This window comes from Salmo salar, chromosome 19 (assembly GCF_965601325.2).
Source record: "Salmo salar chromosome 19, fSalSal1, whole genome shotgun sequence".
NCBI lineage: Eukaryota > Metazoa > Chordata > Actinopteri > Salmoniformes > Salmonidae > Salmo > Salmo salar.
The window spans coordinates 33,081,925-33,095,426 of NC_138309.1; the positions used below are offsets into that span (position 1 = coordinate 33,081,925).

A 13,502-nucleotide genomic window follows, 5' to 3' on the forward strand; every position below is an offset into this window, starting at 1 on the left:
CGTCCTGACCAGTATAAGGGGTTATTTGTTATTGTAGTTTGGTCAGGGCGTGGCAGGGGTGTGTTTGTTTTGTGTTGTCTGGGTTTTTGGGTATTGTTCTATGTTTTGTATTTCTATGTTCTTTCTATGTTGTGTATTTCTTTGTGTTGGCCTGGTATGGCTCTCAATCAGGACCAGCTGTACATTGTTGCTGATTGGGAGCCATACTTAGGTAGCCCTTTTTCCACCTGTCTTTTGTGGGAAGTTGTTTTTGCACTGCTATGGTTAGCCTGCAGAACTATTTAGCTGTCGTTCGTTTTTTTCATTTTGTGTCAAGTTCTCAATAAAGTAAATATGAGCATTCACGTACCCGCTGCATTTTGGTCTACTCACTACAATGGCCTGGTGTTGGCAGCTGCACTTCCTCCCTCATATGAGCCTCAGTCACCTTGGGTCCAGAGAGGGGAGAAGTCAGGCTTGTCTACCACATGTCCCTGTTGCTATGCATAATATCAGAAATAGAAGAGGGCAAAGGAGGTCAGAAGGGAACATTGTTTCCATATGTGAATATGTGTCTTTACCTATTGCAAACCATGTGAAGGGATGGCATGAGTAACGGGGAACCAATCAGTTGTCTGCACAGCGTCAGTCACCCCCTCCTTTTAGCAAGGTGGACACTAAGTAACGAAAGGTGTTCTTAGTACTGAACAAACAAGTTCTTTGTACTGGAGGCCAAGTGCTGGCTGTGTGGGGATGGTGTTTGGAACCACATCATCTCTGAGGTTGCACCTATCCTGAGACGGTATATAACCCAGAGGCTCACTCAGTGGGCGCTCTCTATCCATTTTTGTGTGGGTATTGTGACCAGCTCTCTTATCGTTTAAGTTATTTTAATAAAGTTAATATCCTGATTGGTGAGTTACCTTGTCTCTCCTCATTATTGGTAATTTAAAATATGCACAGGTTAATAAATTGAGTTTCTCTTCTTTACCTGTGATGTATGACTTTGAAGAAAAAAACAGCAGAATGTTTCTCTACCTTTTTTATATTAGCTTAATGAAGAAGAAAGTATAACAGGATGATTGACTGAGAACACATTCTCATCAACAACCTGGGGATCCGTTACAGGAGATCAGATAGAGCCGATTAGGTGGCCATGACAGTATGAGTGCCAGATCAGACATTTAGCCAGGAGACCAGGGTTAATAACACTCTTACATTATACACTATGGGATTTTTAAGGACATCTGTTTAACTGCCCTGGCACATTGGGATCGCCTTTGACCAGAGGAAAGAGTGCCACCTACTGGCCCTCCGACACCACTTCCAGCAGCATCTGATCTCCCATCCAGGGCCCAACCAGGACTGACCCTGCTTAGTTTTAGAGAGAGAGAGACTTCCTTCAGATCCTGATACCCTCTGTTACACCTGAGCTGGTGAATAACCAGGAAGTTCCCCAGCAGACCTGGAAAAACAAACCAAGTCTCTTTAATACTCAAAAACAGGTTCAAGATTTGGCTCGTTAAGGTCACTGATACTTTACTGAATACATACACTACCGGTCAAAACCTCGTTTAAGGGTTTTTATTTTTACTATTTTCTACATTGTAAAATAATAGTGACGATGTCAAAACTATGAAATACCACATGTAGTAACCAAAAAAGTGTTAAACAAATCAAAATATATTTTATATTCTTCAAATAGCCAACATTTGCCTTGAACACTCTTGGCATTTTCTCAATCAGCATCTTTTTTAAATGGGCAAGGCAGTTAAGAACAAATTCTTATTTACTATGACAGCCTACCCCAACGACACTGGGCCAATTGTGCACCGCCCTATGGGACTCCCAATCACAGCCAGATGTGGTGCAGCCTGGATTCGAACCAGGGACTGCAGTGTGTTAGACCACTGTGCCACTTGGGAGCTTCATGAGGTAGTCACCTGGAATGTATTTCAATTAACAGGTGTGCCTTTATAAAAGTTCATTTATGGAATTCCTTTCCTTCGAAAAGCGTTTGAGCCAATCAGTTGGGTTGTGACAAGGTGGGGGGGTATACAGAAGATAACCCTATTTGGTAAAAGACCAAGTCCATATTATGTCAAGAAAAGCTCAAATAAGCAAAGAGAAATGACAGTTCATCATTATTTTAAGACATGAAGGGCAGTCAATCTGGAACATTTCAAGAACTTTGAAAGTTTCTTCAAGTGCAGTTGCAAAACCCATCAAGGATGCATTCATATGAGTTACCAGCCTCAGAAATTGCAGGTCAAATAAATGCTTCACAGAGTTCAAGTAACAGACACATCTCAACATCAATTGTTCAGAGGAGACTGTGTGAATCAGGACTTTATGGTTGAATTTCTGCAAAGAAACCACTACTAAAGGACACCAATAAGAAGAGACTTGCTTGGGCCAAGAAACATGAGCAATGGACATTAGACCGGTGGAAATTTGTCCTTTGGTCTGGAGTCCAAATTGGAGATTTATGGTTCCAACCACCGTGTCTTTGTGAGACGCAGTGTGGGTGAATGGATGATCTCCACATGTATATTTCCCACCGTAAAGCATGGAGGAGGTGTTATGGTGTGGGGGTGCATTGCTGGTGACACTGTCTGTGATTTATTTAGAATTCAAGGCACACTTAACCAGCATGGCTACCACAGCATTCTGCAGCAATATGCCATCCCATCTGGTTTGGGCTTAGTGGGACTATCATTTGTTTTTCAACAGGACAATGACCCAACACACCTCCAGGCTGTGTAAGGGCTATTTTACCAATTAGGAGAGTGATGGAGTGCTGCATCAGATGACCTGTTCTCCACAATCACCCGACCTCAACCAAATGGAGATGGTTTGGGATGAGTCGGACCGCAGAGTGAAGGAAAAGCAGCCACAAGTGCTCAGCACATGTGGGAACTCCTTCAAGACTGTTGGAAAAGCATTCCAGGTGAAGCTGGTTGAGAGAATGCCAAGAGTGTGCAAAGCTGTCATCAAGGAAAAGGGTGGCTATTTGAAGAATCTCAAATATAAAATATGTTTTAATTTGTTAAGGATCCGTCCCTTTTTTTTCCAATTTTCGCCTAAAATGACATACCTAAATCTAACTGCCTGAAGGTTGTACCATTTGCAAGGAAACACTTTGATGTTTGTGGAAATGTGAAAGGAATGTAGGAGAATATAACACATTAGATCTGGTAAAAGATGCAAGAGAAAGGGCAGAATGAATTGTTCTAGCCCAGACGCAATTTAGACTTTGGCCACTAGATGGAAGCACCGTATGTGCAAAGTTTTAGACTGATCCAGTGAAATTTTGCATATCTATTCAAAATGTTGTATCAAGACTGCCCAAATGTGCCTAATTGTTTTATTCATACATTTTCAAGTTCATAATTGTGCACTCTCCTCAAACAATAGCATGGTATACTTTCACTCTAATAGCTACTGTAAAATGGACAGTGCAGTTAGATTAACAATAATTTAAGCTTTCTGCCCATATCAGATATGTTTGTCCTGGGATTTTTTTTGGTTTCTTACAACCTCATGCTAATCACATTAGCCTACGTTAGCTCAACCGTCCCATGGACGGGACACTGATCCTGAATAAGTTGTTAACACTTTTTTTGGTTACTACATGATTCCAAATGTGTTATTTCATAGTTTTGATGTCTTCACTATTATTCTACAATGTAGAAAATAGTTTAAAAAAAAAAAAAAAAACCTTTGAATGAGTGTGTGTTCTAAAATTTTTGACCCGTAGTGTATAATATTTAACTCAATATTTATTGTACCTGGAGTCTTTGACTCGTTGGGGATCAGGCAGCGCACAAAGTGAGGATGAGTGCTCTCCAAGTTAGTCATCAGCTTGCCCAAGTTCTCCTGTAAGAGGATGACAAACCAATTTTATATTAAATCATCTATGATAATCAATCCATCTTTTGAAGGACTGAATATACACATTTCAAAAGATCACCCTGAACTGCGAGGACACAGTCTGCATGGAACCACCCTTCTTCTTGCCTCCTTTCTTGCTTGTATCTGTTAAAACGAGGAAAAGTAAGAGATCCTTATAAACAAGACAAGGTTTGTAGTGACATCGCTAGTGCTGAGATGCAGTGCCTTAGACTGCTGCGCCACTCTAGAGCACCAACATTAGCACAACTGAAGAATTTCTGCACAAACTGTCAGAAACCGTCTCAGGGAAGCTCATCTGCGTGCTCGTCGTCCTCACCAGGGTCTTGACCTGACTACAGTTCAGCAACGTAACCAACTTCAGTGAGGAAATACTCACCTTCAATGGCCACTAGCACGCTGAAGAAGAGTGCTCTTCATGGATTAATCCCGGTTTCAACTGTACCAGGCAGATGGCAGACAGCATGTATGGCGTCATGTGGGCAAGCGCTTTGTTGATGTCAACGTTGTGAACAGAGTGCTCCATGGTGGCAGTGGGTTATTGTATGGGCAGGCATAAGCTATAGACAATGAACACAATTGCATTTTATCGATGGCAAATTGAATGCACAGAGAAACTGTGAGATCCTGTGGCCCACTGAAGATGAAAATGTCTCAGTTCTTCCATGGCCTGCATACTCACCTGACATGTCACCCATTGAGCATGTTTGGGATGCTCTGGATCGACGTGTACGACAGCGTGTTCCTGGTGCCGCCAATATCCATCCACTTCGTACTGCCATTGAAGAGGAGTGGGACAAGGCCCCTACCTTTTTTAAGGTATCTGTGACCAACATTCCCAGTCATGTGAAATCCATAGATTAGGGCCTAATGAATTAATTTAAATGGACTGATTTCCCTATATGAACTGTAATTTAGTAAAATCTTTGAAATTATTGCATGTTGCATTTTATGTTTGTTCAGTTTATATTGTTTTGTTCACAAGCTCTGTTGTTTTCAATGTTAGTTTGAGTCTGCTGCTTCAATTTATAGAGAAGAGACGCCCTAGTCAGATCCCAAATTTCTCACACACACACACACACACACACACACGACATTACTCGTTACCACGGTAGCTTCACGATTTTAAAGGGGCAGCTGAACATTTTGTTTCTGATATTTTGATTAAAAGACTTGGGGTAACCATAAAGTTAATGAAATGTAGAAATATACCACATTACTTCTTACTAATACATTTCCTGTTTTAGAAACATTACAAAGCACAGTCATCTGTTTTTTGTGTTTTTTGACTTGTAAGAAATCTGAGTGGCTGGTAGATTTCTTTTATTTTAATCTTCCTGCCACAGTGGCTGGTGGACCAAAAAGTTAATTTTAGGCCCTGGCAGTAACCTACAAACAACAGTTTGTTTATGAGGGTTTAATATGTATCTAGATATGTCTAGCTACTTTGATAAGTTATCATTGCTAATAATGGACCAAATGGTCTGTCTGCTTGTGATAACGTTGCCTACCTAGCTAACGTTAGCTAGCTAACTAGCTACTGTGTGCATCTCATAGCTAACAATGTTACAACACTAGCCAGCAATAGCACCACATAGCCCGTAGCGTCTCTTAAACTACAGTATTCATTGTTGAAAGTCGTGAGCCACCTGAAGTTATTTCATCCCACAACTCCACTCGATTCCGCTTGCCCTTCAGCTAACACGTTAAATTGCACAATATTGACGTCAGAAGCTTCTTCTTCTGTGGTGTTCATTGAGTGTGTCAACCTACTTTAATGGCTCATTACCGTCACCTACTTGGCTAGTGTACTCACCAGAGCCAAGGGAGGTCAAAGGCTGAGTTTCTTTCTAAACACGGATGATAACATGTATTTACTTACACAGTTTTTACTAAACTAATGCTGTTGATCATGTAGTGGTTCTACTGAGTTCTGTTGATGAGGGTTGATCAGGGTAGATCAGTGTGGACAACATTGTTATCAGAGCACATCTCCTTGATACCTCCAATTTGTAGAAGGAAGGTCCTGATATGGAGACAGCAGCCTATCTATCAGTAGGAGAAAGGTCCTGATATGGAGAGAGCAGCTTACTCAGCTGTTTAGGTCCAACAGTCCTTTGGATTAGGAGGAAGGGTGTGCTGGAGAGCAAAGGAGTATTGGAGTCACAGAAGACAGAGGGAACGATTGGTAATGTACTCTCTAGTGTAACTGACTGGTAATGTACTGGTAATGTGCTCCCTAGTTTAACTGAATGGCAATGTATTTGTAATGTACATTAGTTTATCTGGCTGGTAATATAATGGTAATGTGCTCTCTGTTTTAACTAACTGGTAATGTACTGGTAATGTACTCTCTACCAATACATTACCAGTCATTTAAACTAGAGATTAAACTACCAATACATTGCCAGTCAGTTAAACGAATGTACTCTCTAGTTTAACTGACTGGTAATGTACTGGTAATGTACTCTCTAGTTTAACTGACTGGTAATATACTGGTAATGTACTCTCTAGTTTAACTGACTGGTAAAGTACTGGTAATGTACTGGTAATATACTCTCTCGTTTAACTGACTGGTAATATACTGGTAATGTACTCTCTAGTTTAACTGACTGGTAAAGTACTGGTAATGTACTGGTAATATACTCTCTCGTTTAACTGACTGGTAATATACTGGTAATGTACTATAGTTTAACTGACTGGTAATATACTGGTAATGTACTCTCTAGTTTAACTGACTGGTAATATACTGGTAATGTACTCTCTAGTTTAACTGACTGGTAATGTACTGGTAATGTACTCTCTAGTTTAACTGACTGGTAATATACTGGTAATGTACTCTCTAGTTTAACTGACTGGTAATATACTGGTAATGTACTCTCTAGTTTAACTGACTGGTAATGGACTCTCTAGATTAACTGGCTGGTAATATACTGGTAATGTATTCTCTAGTTTAACTGATTGACAATTTACTGGTAATGTACTCTATAGTTTAACTGGCTGGTAATGTACTGGTAATGTACTCTCTAGTTTAACTGACTGGTAATGTACTGGTAATGTACTCACTAGTTTAACTGGCTGGTAATGTACTGGTAATGTACTATAGTTTAACTAACTGGTAATTAACTAGTAACGTACTCTCTAGCATAACTGACTGGTAAAGTACTGGTAATGTACTGGTAATGTACTCTCTAGTTTAACTGACTGGTAATATACTGGTAATGTACTATCTAGTTTAACTGACTGGTAAAGTACTGGTAATGTACTATAGTTTAACTGACTGGTACTATACTGGTAATGTACTCTCTAGTTTAACTGACTGGTAATGTACTGGTAATGTACTCTCTAGTTTAACTGACTGGTAATGTACTGGTAATGTACTATTGTTTAACTGACTGGTAATATACTGGTAATGTACCCTCTAGTTTAACTGACTGGTAATGTACTGGTAATGTACTCTCTAGTTTAACTGACTGGTAATGTACTGGTAATGTACTAAGTAGTTTAACTGGCTGGTAATGTACTCTCTAGTTTAACTGGCTGGTAATATACTGGTAATGTACTCTCTAGTTTAACTGATAGACAATGTACTGGTAATATACTCTATAGTTTAACTGGCTGGTAATGTACTATAGTTTAACTGTCTGGTAATGTACTATTGTTTAACTGACTGGTAATGTACTCTATGGTGTCACTGACTGGTAATGTACCGGTAATGTACTCTCTGTGTCACACCCTGACCGGAGTGAGACGGTTTATTTCTCTATTTTGTTAGGTCAGGGTGTGGGGTGGGCATTCTATGGTTTATATTTCTATGTTTTGGCCAGGTATGGTTTCCAATCAGAGGCAGCTGCCTATCGTTGTCTCTGATTGGGAACCATACTTAGGCAGCCCTTTTCTCTCCTTGAGTTGTGGGATCTTATTTTTGTAGTGCTTTCTAAAGCCTGCAAGATGTGACAGTTGTTTTCCATGGTTTATGTGTTCAGAGTTTAAATAAATATCAAAATTAACACATACCACGCTGCACCTTGGTCTACAAGCAGTGTATCACGACGACACACTGGGCGTAAATATATATTGATTGCAATTAATCCCGAATGAATGAGCGTTCATGTGCAAAGGATTAGCATTTCAATTAATATAATTATCAACTGTGTAGTGAGCCCTCTGTTCTTTCCCGCCTGTTCTCAGTCCACACCCACTTCCCTTTGTCCACCAAGCTGTCATATCGGCTTAGCCCACTAGGGAACCTCCCCTATCATTTCCTTGTAACCATATGTACTGGGTTGTTTGTTTATGCATTTCTGTGATTATTTAGTTAGTAAATAAATGATTAAGACAATTGGTGTATGGATGATTCATAGTAAACGCTGGGTTCATGCAGATAACCAACAATTTACGATGTTTGGAATGAGACTAATGTGAGGTAAAGAATAATTCATTAATTAGAAGACTAATTGATCAGATATTAAAATTATAACTTTGTAATCTGAAGATTTTCCTTGGTGACTTCCTAGTTAATTACATTTACATGATTATTTTAATCATGTAATAATAATTACAGAGAATTGATTTGATAAAATAACAGTCTTCACTTTAATGATGCCAAAGACACGACAGTATAATAAAATAATTTAATAAAAAAATATCACATTTACATAACTTTTCAGACCCTTTACTCAGTACTTTATTGAAGCACCTTTGGCAGTGATTACAGCCTCGAGTCTTCTTGGGTATGAAGCTTCAAGATTGGCACACCTGTATTTGGGGAGTTTCTCCCATTCTTCTCTTCAGATCCTCTTAAGCTCTGTCGGATTGGATGGGGAGCGTCGCTGCACAGCTATTTTCAAGTCTCTCCAGAGACGTCCGATCAGGTTCAAGATCGGGCACTCAAGGACATTCAGAAATTTGTGCCGAAGCCACACCTCCGTTGTCTTGGCTGTGTGCTTAGTGTTGTTGTCCTGTTGGAAGGTGAACCTTTGCCCAGGCCTAAGTTCCTGAGCACTCTGGAGCAGGTTTTCATCAAGGATCTCTCTGTACTATGCTCCGTTCATCTTTCCATCGATCCTGACAGCATGATGCTGCCACCACCATGCTTCACCATAGGGATGGTGCCAGGTTTCCTCCAGACGTGACGCTTGGCATTCAGGCCAAAGAGTTCAATCCTGGTTTCATCAGACCAGAGAATCTTGTTTCTCATGGTCTGAGACTCATTTAGGTGCCTTTTGGCAAACTCCAAGCGGGCTGTCATGTGCCTTTTACTGAGGAGTGGCTTTCGTCTGGCCACTCTACCATAAACACCTGATTGGTGGAGTGCTGCAGAGATGGTTGTCCTTCTAGAAGGTTCTCCTATCTCCACAGAGGAACTCTGGAGCTCTGTCAAAGTGACCATCGGGTTCTTGGTCACCTCCCTGACCAAGGCTCTTCTCCCCTGATTGCTCAGTTTGACCAGGCTGCCAGCTCTAGGAAAAGTCTTGGTGGATCCAAACTTTTTCCATTTAAGAAAGATGGAGGCCACTCTGTTCTTGGGGACCTTCAATGCAGAATTGTTTTGGTAAAATTCCCCAGATCTGTGCCATGACACAATCCTGTCTCGGAGCTTGGTTTTGCTCTGACATGCAATGTCAACTGTGGGACATTATACAGACAGGTGTATGCCTTTCCAAATGATGTCCAATCAATTGAATGTACCACAGGTGGACTCCAATCAAGTTGTAGAAACATCTCACGGATGGTCAATGGAAACAGGATGCACCTGGGCTCAATTTCGTGTCTCATAGCAAAGGGTCTGAATACTTTTGTAAATAATTGTTTATTTTATTGCAAATATTTCGAAAAACCTGTTTTCAGTTGATCATTATGAGGTTTTGTGTGTAGATTGATGAGGAAAACATGTATTTAATAATTTCTAGAATAAGACTAACGTAACAAAATGTGGAAAACTGAAGGGGTCTGAATACTTTCCGAATGCACTGCAAGCAGACAATGAAAGCTCTTACAATATTCAATGATTACATTTCTCTATAACAGGCTATAGGCTACATGTGCAGCACCAAATCAGAACAAATTATTAGGGTGAGGATCATGGGCTTACTACACAACATACACTTAGTATTACTTTCTTAGCTACAGTATACATATATCCCTGGCATATTACATCATTTATGCAGCAGCATATAAGACATGTTTGGACTCACCTTGTTGTGCTGTGCTCACTTGAACAGGAAGGTGGCGCAGCGGTCCTTCGTGGGCAAATTTCATCATCAACCTTTGTCATCAAAGTCTGGCATTCTCTGGATTTATGGTGCTTTCAAGACAACTGGGAACTAAAAGAAACAAGTTTGAATCATGACGTCAGTGATCCTCAGGTCAGAGCTCTAGAAAGAGGCCCGAGTTCGTTTTTTTCTGAGTTCCCAGTTGTCTTGAACTCACTGAAGTCAGATTTCCCAATTCCGAATTTCCAGTTGTTTTGAGCGCGGCAGAAGTCCTGTGGGATTGACAGCATGGCCAATGTTGAATGTTTATCTTTTTTAAGCTTGGAAAAGAGACCCTTAAACCCAGACTTGGGACCAAAGACCCACTCCACTGAATAGCAGCCTAGTGATTACTTTGCAATGCTTGCAGTTAGCCACTGATTCCTTCCAAACCACTCATTGTTGAATTAGCGATTTCCAACTTGTTGTGTAATGTTTATGTCCAATGGCCGATGAGCACTGATACGTTTTATCTATAATTTCTCTTCATATGACAAGGATTAAAAAGTATTTGCCAGTAGATTGTCGACTTGATTCATGATGATGACTGCTAGCTTTTGAAAGTATGATGTTGACATGATTAGTACAATAGAAGCTAGTGTAGATATAACGTGATTTGACGTCATTTTATCTGTGGCCAATGATCTTGAGCCTTCTTGGATGGGCACTTGTAATGTAACTTAATGGCAGCACCCAAGGGGGCTTGAATGTTCAAGCTCTACCCTTTCGAATTTGGTGGTGACGTAGTGTCCCCATGAGTGACAGAACACTGAGCCAATCACGGCGCAACTAGAGAACATTACCAACCCCTAGGCTCCATATTTTCCACTGGCTGCCTCACCACAACAGAAAGCACTGAGCTAGGCTGAAACACCTGCATTTTGGAGCTTAACCCAACGTCAACAGTGAAGAGGCGACTCCGGGATGCTGGCCTTCTAGGCGGAGTTCCTCTGTCCAGTGTCTTTGTTCTTTTGCCCAGCTTCATCTTTTATTTTTATTGGCCAGTCAGAGATATTGCTTTTTCTTTGAAACTCTGCCTAGAAGGCCAGCATCCCGGAGTCGCCTCTTGTTGACGTTGAGACTGGTGTTTTGCGGGTACTATTTAATGAAGCTGCCAGTTGAGGACTTGTGAGGCATCTGTTTCTCAAACTAGACACTCTACTGTACTTGTCCTCTTGCTCAGTTGTGCACCGGGGCCTCCCACTCCTCTTTCTATTCTGGTTAGAGCCAGTTTGCGCTGTTCTGTGAAGGGAGTAGTACACAGCGTTGTACGAGATCTTCAGTTTCTTGGAAATTTCTCACATGGAATAGCCGTCATTTCTCAGAACAAGAATAGACTGACAAGTTTCAGAAGAAAGTTCTTTGTTTCTGGCCATTTTGAGCCTGCAATTGAACCCACAAATGCTGATGCTCCAGATACTCAACTAGTCTAAAGAAGGCCAGTTTTATTGCTTCTTTTATCAGGACAACAGTTTTCAGCTTTGCTAACATAATTGCAAAAGGGTTTTCTAATGATCAATTAGCCTTTTAAAATTATAAACTTGGATTAGCTAACACAACGTGCCATTGGAACACAGGAGTGATGGTTGCTGATAATGGGCCCCTGAACGTCTATGTAGATATTCCATTAAAAAAATCAGCCGTTTCCAGCTACAATAGTCATTTACAACATTAACAATGTCTACACTGTATTTCTGATCAATTTCATGTTAATTTAATGGACAAAATGTTTTTGGTTTTTTTTAAACAAGGACATTTCTAAGTGACCCCAAACTTTTGAATTGTAGTACATACTTTATATATATATATATATATGATGGGATGTATAGACATTATAGACTGTATGTGGATATAATATGTTGTATATCTGTAGAATATGTAGGACAGAATAGTATATGTACAGCAATAGTTAAATAGAATGGCCTTGACTAGAATACAGTGTATACATATGAAAAGAGTACAACAGTATGTAAACATTCTTAAAGTGACTAGTGTTCCATGACTATATAGGGCAGCAGCCATGGTAGAGTAACCAGGTGGTAGCCGGCTAGTGACAGTAACTAAGTTCAGGGCGGAGTACTGGGCAGAGGCTGGCTAGTGGTGACTATTAACAGTCTGATGGCCTTGAGATAGCAGCTGTTTTTCAGTCTCTCAGTATCATTATGCATGTTTACTGACTACTTGTACTGTCTAGTTTGAATGGAGCTGGTGGTCTAAGCCAATAATGAGTATATAGTGTATGTGGTCTATCTGTGTTCTGATTGGCCTCTGTGACTTAATGCTGTCTTCCCAGAACAAACTATAAGGTCTCTTATTACATTGCCTTTGTGTTACCACTGTATTAACACTGTCTCTCTCTCTCCCTCTCTCTCTCTCTCTCTCTCTCTCTCTCTCTCTCTCTCTCTCTCTCTCTCGCTCTCAGAGGGAGGTATGCTATGGCGGTGTCTCAGAGTAGTGTTAGTACTTGGAGCAGTAAGCAGGTGTCTGGCTGGCTGAAGCAGGAGGGGTTTGGACAGTATGTGGAGCTGCTGTGTTCTAAACACCGTGTGGATGGCCCCAGCCTGCTGACTCTAGGGGAGGCTGACCTGCGTGAACCCCCTCTGGGCCTCACTGTGCTGGGGGACATCAAGAGGCTGGCCCTGGCCCTGCGGAGGCTCCAAAGACAGAACCAGGAGCAACTAGAGGAGCTGGGGATAGGGTTAGGGGGATTAGGGGCTGCTGCTGGGGGACACAGGGCCTGTCACAGGGATGACTCGGGGGATCACAGGGCTGACAGGCGGTGTAACGGAGGGGAACGTGTGTGTAACGGGGCAGGGCGCTGTCAGGTGGACTGTGGGGTCTCAGAGTTATGGTCAGGGTCACGACCCCGGTCAGGGACGGAGTTAGAAGAAGACCAGTGCCACATTCACTCCACTGGGGACAGGAAGTGCCTTCTAGGGCGTCTGGACCCGGAGCTGTGGAAGACAGTAGTCAGCTCTGTTTACGTCATGCTCGTCTTCGGATTTACCTCCTTCGTCATGGTGATCGTCCACGACCGCGTTCCCGATATGACAACTTACCCGCCACTGCCCGACATCTTCCTGGACAGGTGAGTCTGACCTTTAACCTTTAACCCCTGACCTCTAATCCCACTGCCAGACATTTCCTGAATAGGTGAGCTTGACCTCTAACCCCTGGCCTCATTATTATTCCAACATTATTATTCCCTTTTTCTCTGACAGTGTACCCAGAATCCCTTGGGCTTTTGCAATGGCGGAGGCTTGTGGTCTAATCCTAGTTTACATCTTCCTGTTGGTGCTACTACTACACAAACACAGGTACTACTGCACTACTACTACTACTACTATTACTACTACT

The 13,502-nt window shown here is 41.4% G+C and overlaps 1 protein-coding gene across 2 annotated transcripts in view; it reads left to right on the top strand.

Annotated features, from left to right (window-relative positions):
• Nucleotides 1-5,767: 5,767 nt before the first annotated feature.
• LOC106578741 (sphingomyelin synthase-related protein 1) overlaps nt 5,768-13,502 on the top strand; it is an 80,282-nt gene continuing 72,547 nt past the window's right edge. Inside the window, exons 1-3 of one of the 2 annotated variants that reach the window (XM_045702232.2) lie at nt 5,768-6,079; nt 12,568-13,233; nt 13,367-13,462. In XM_045702232.2, coding sequence (XP_045558188.2) covers nt 12,581-13,233; nt 13,367-13,462 — 749 coding nt within the window. In that variant the 5' untranslated portion in view covers nt 5,768-6,079; nt 12,568-12,580. The remainder of the gene's footprint in view (nt 6,080-12,567; nt 13,234-13,366; nt 13,463-13,502) is intronic. The other variant, XM_045702228.2, reaches the window with a different exon arrangement.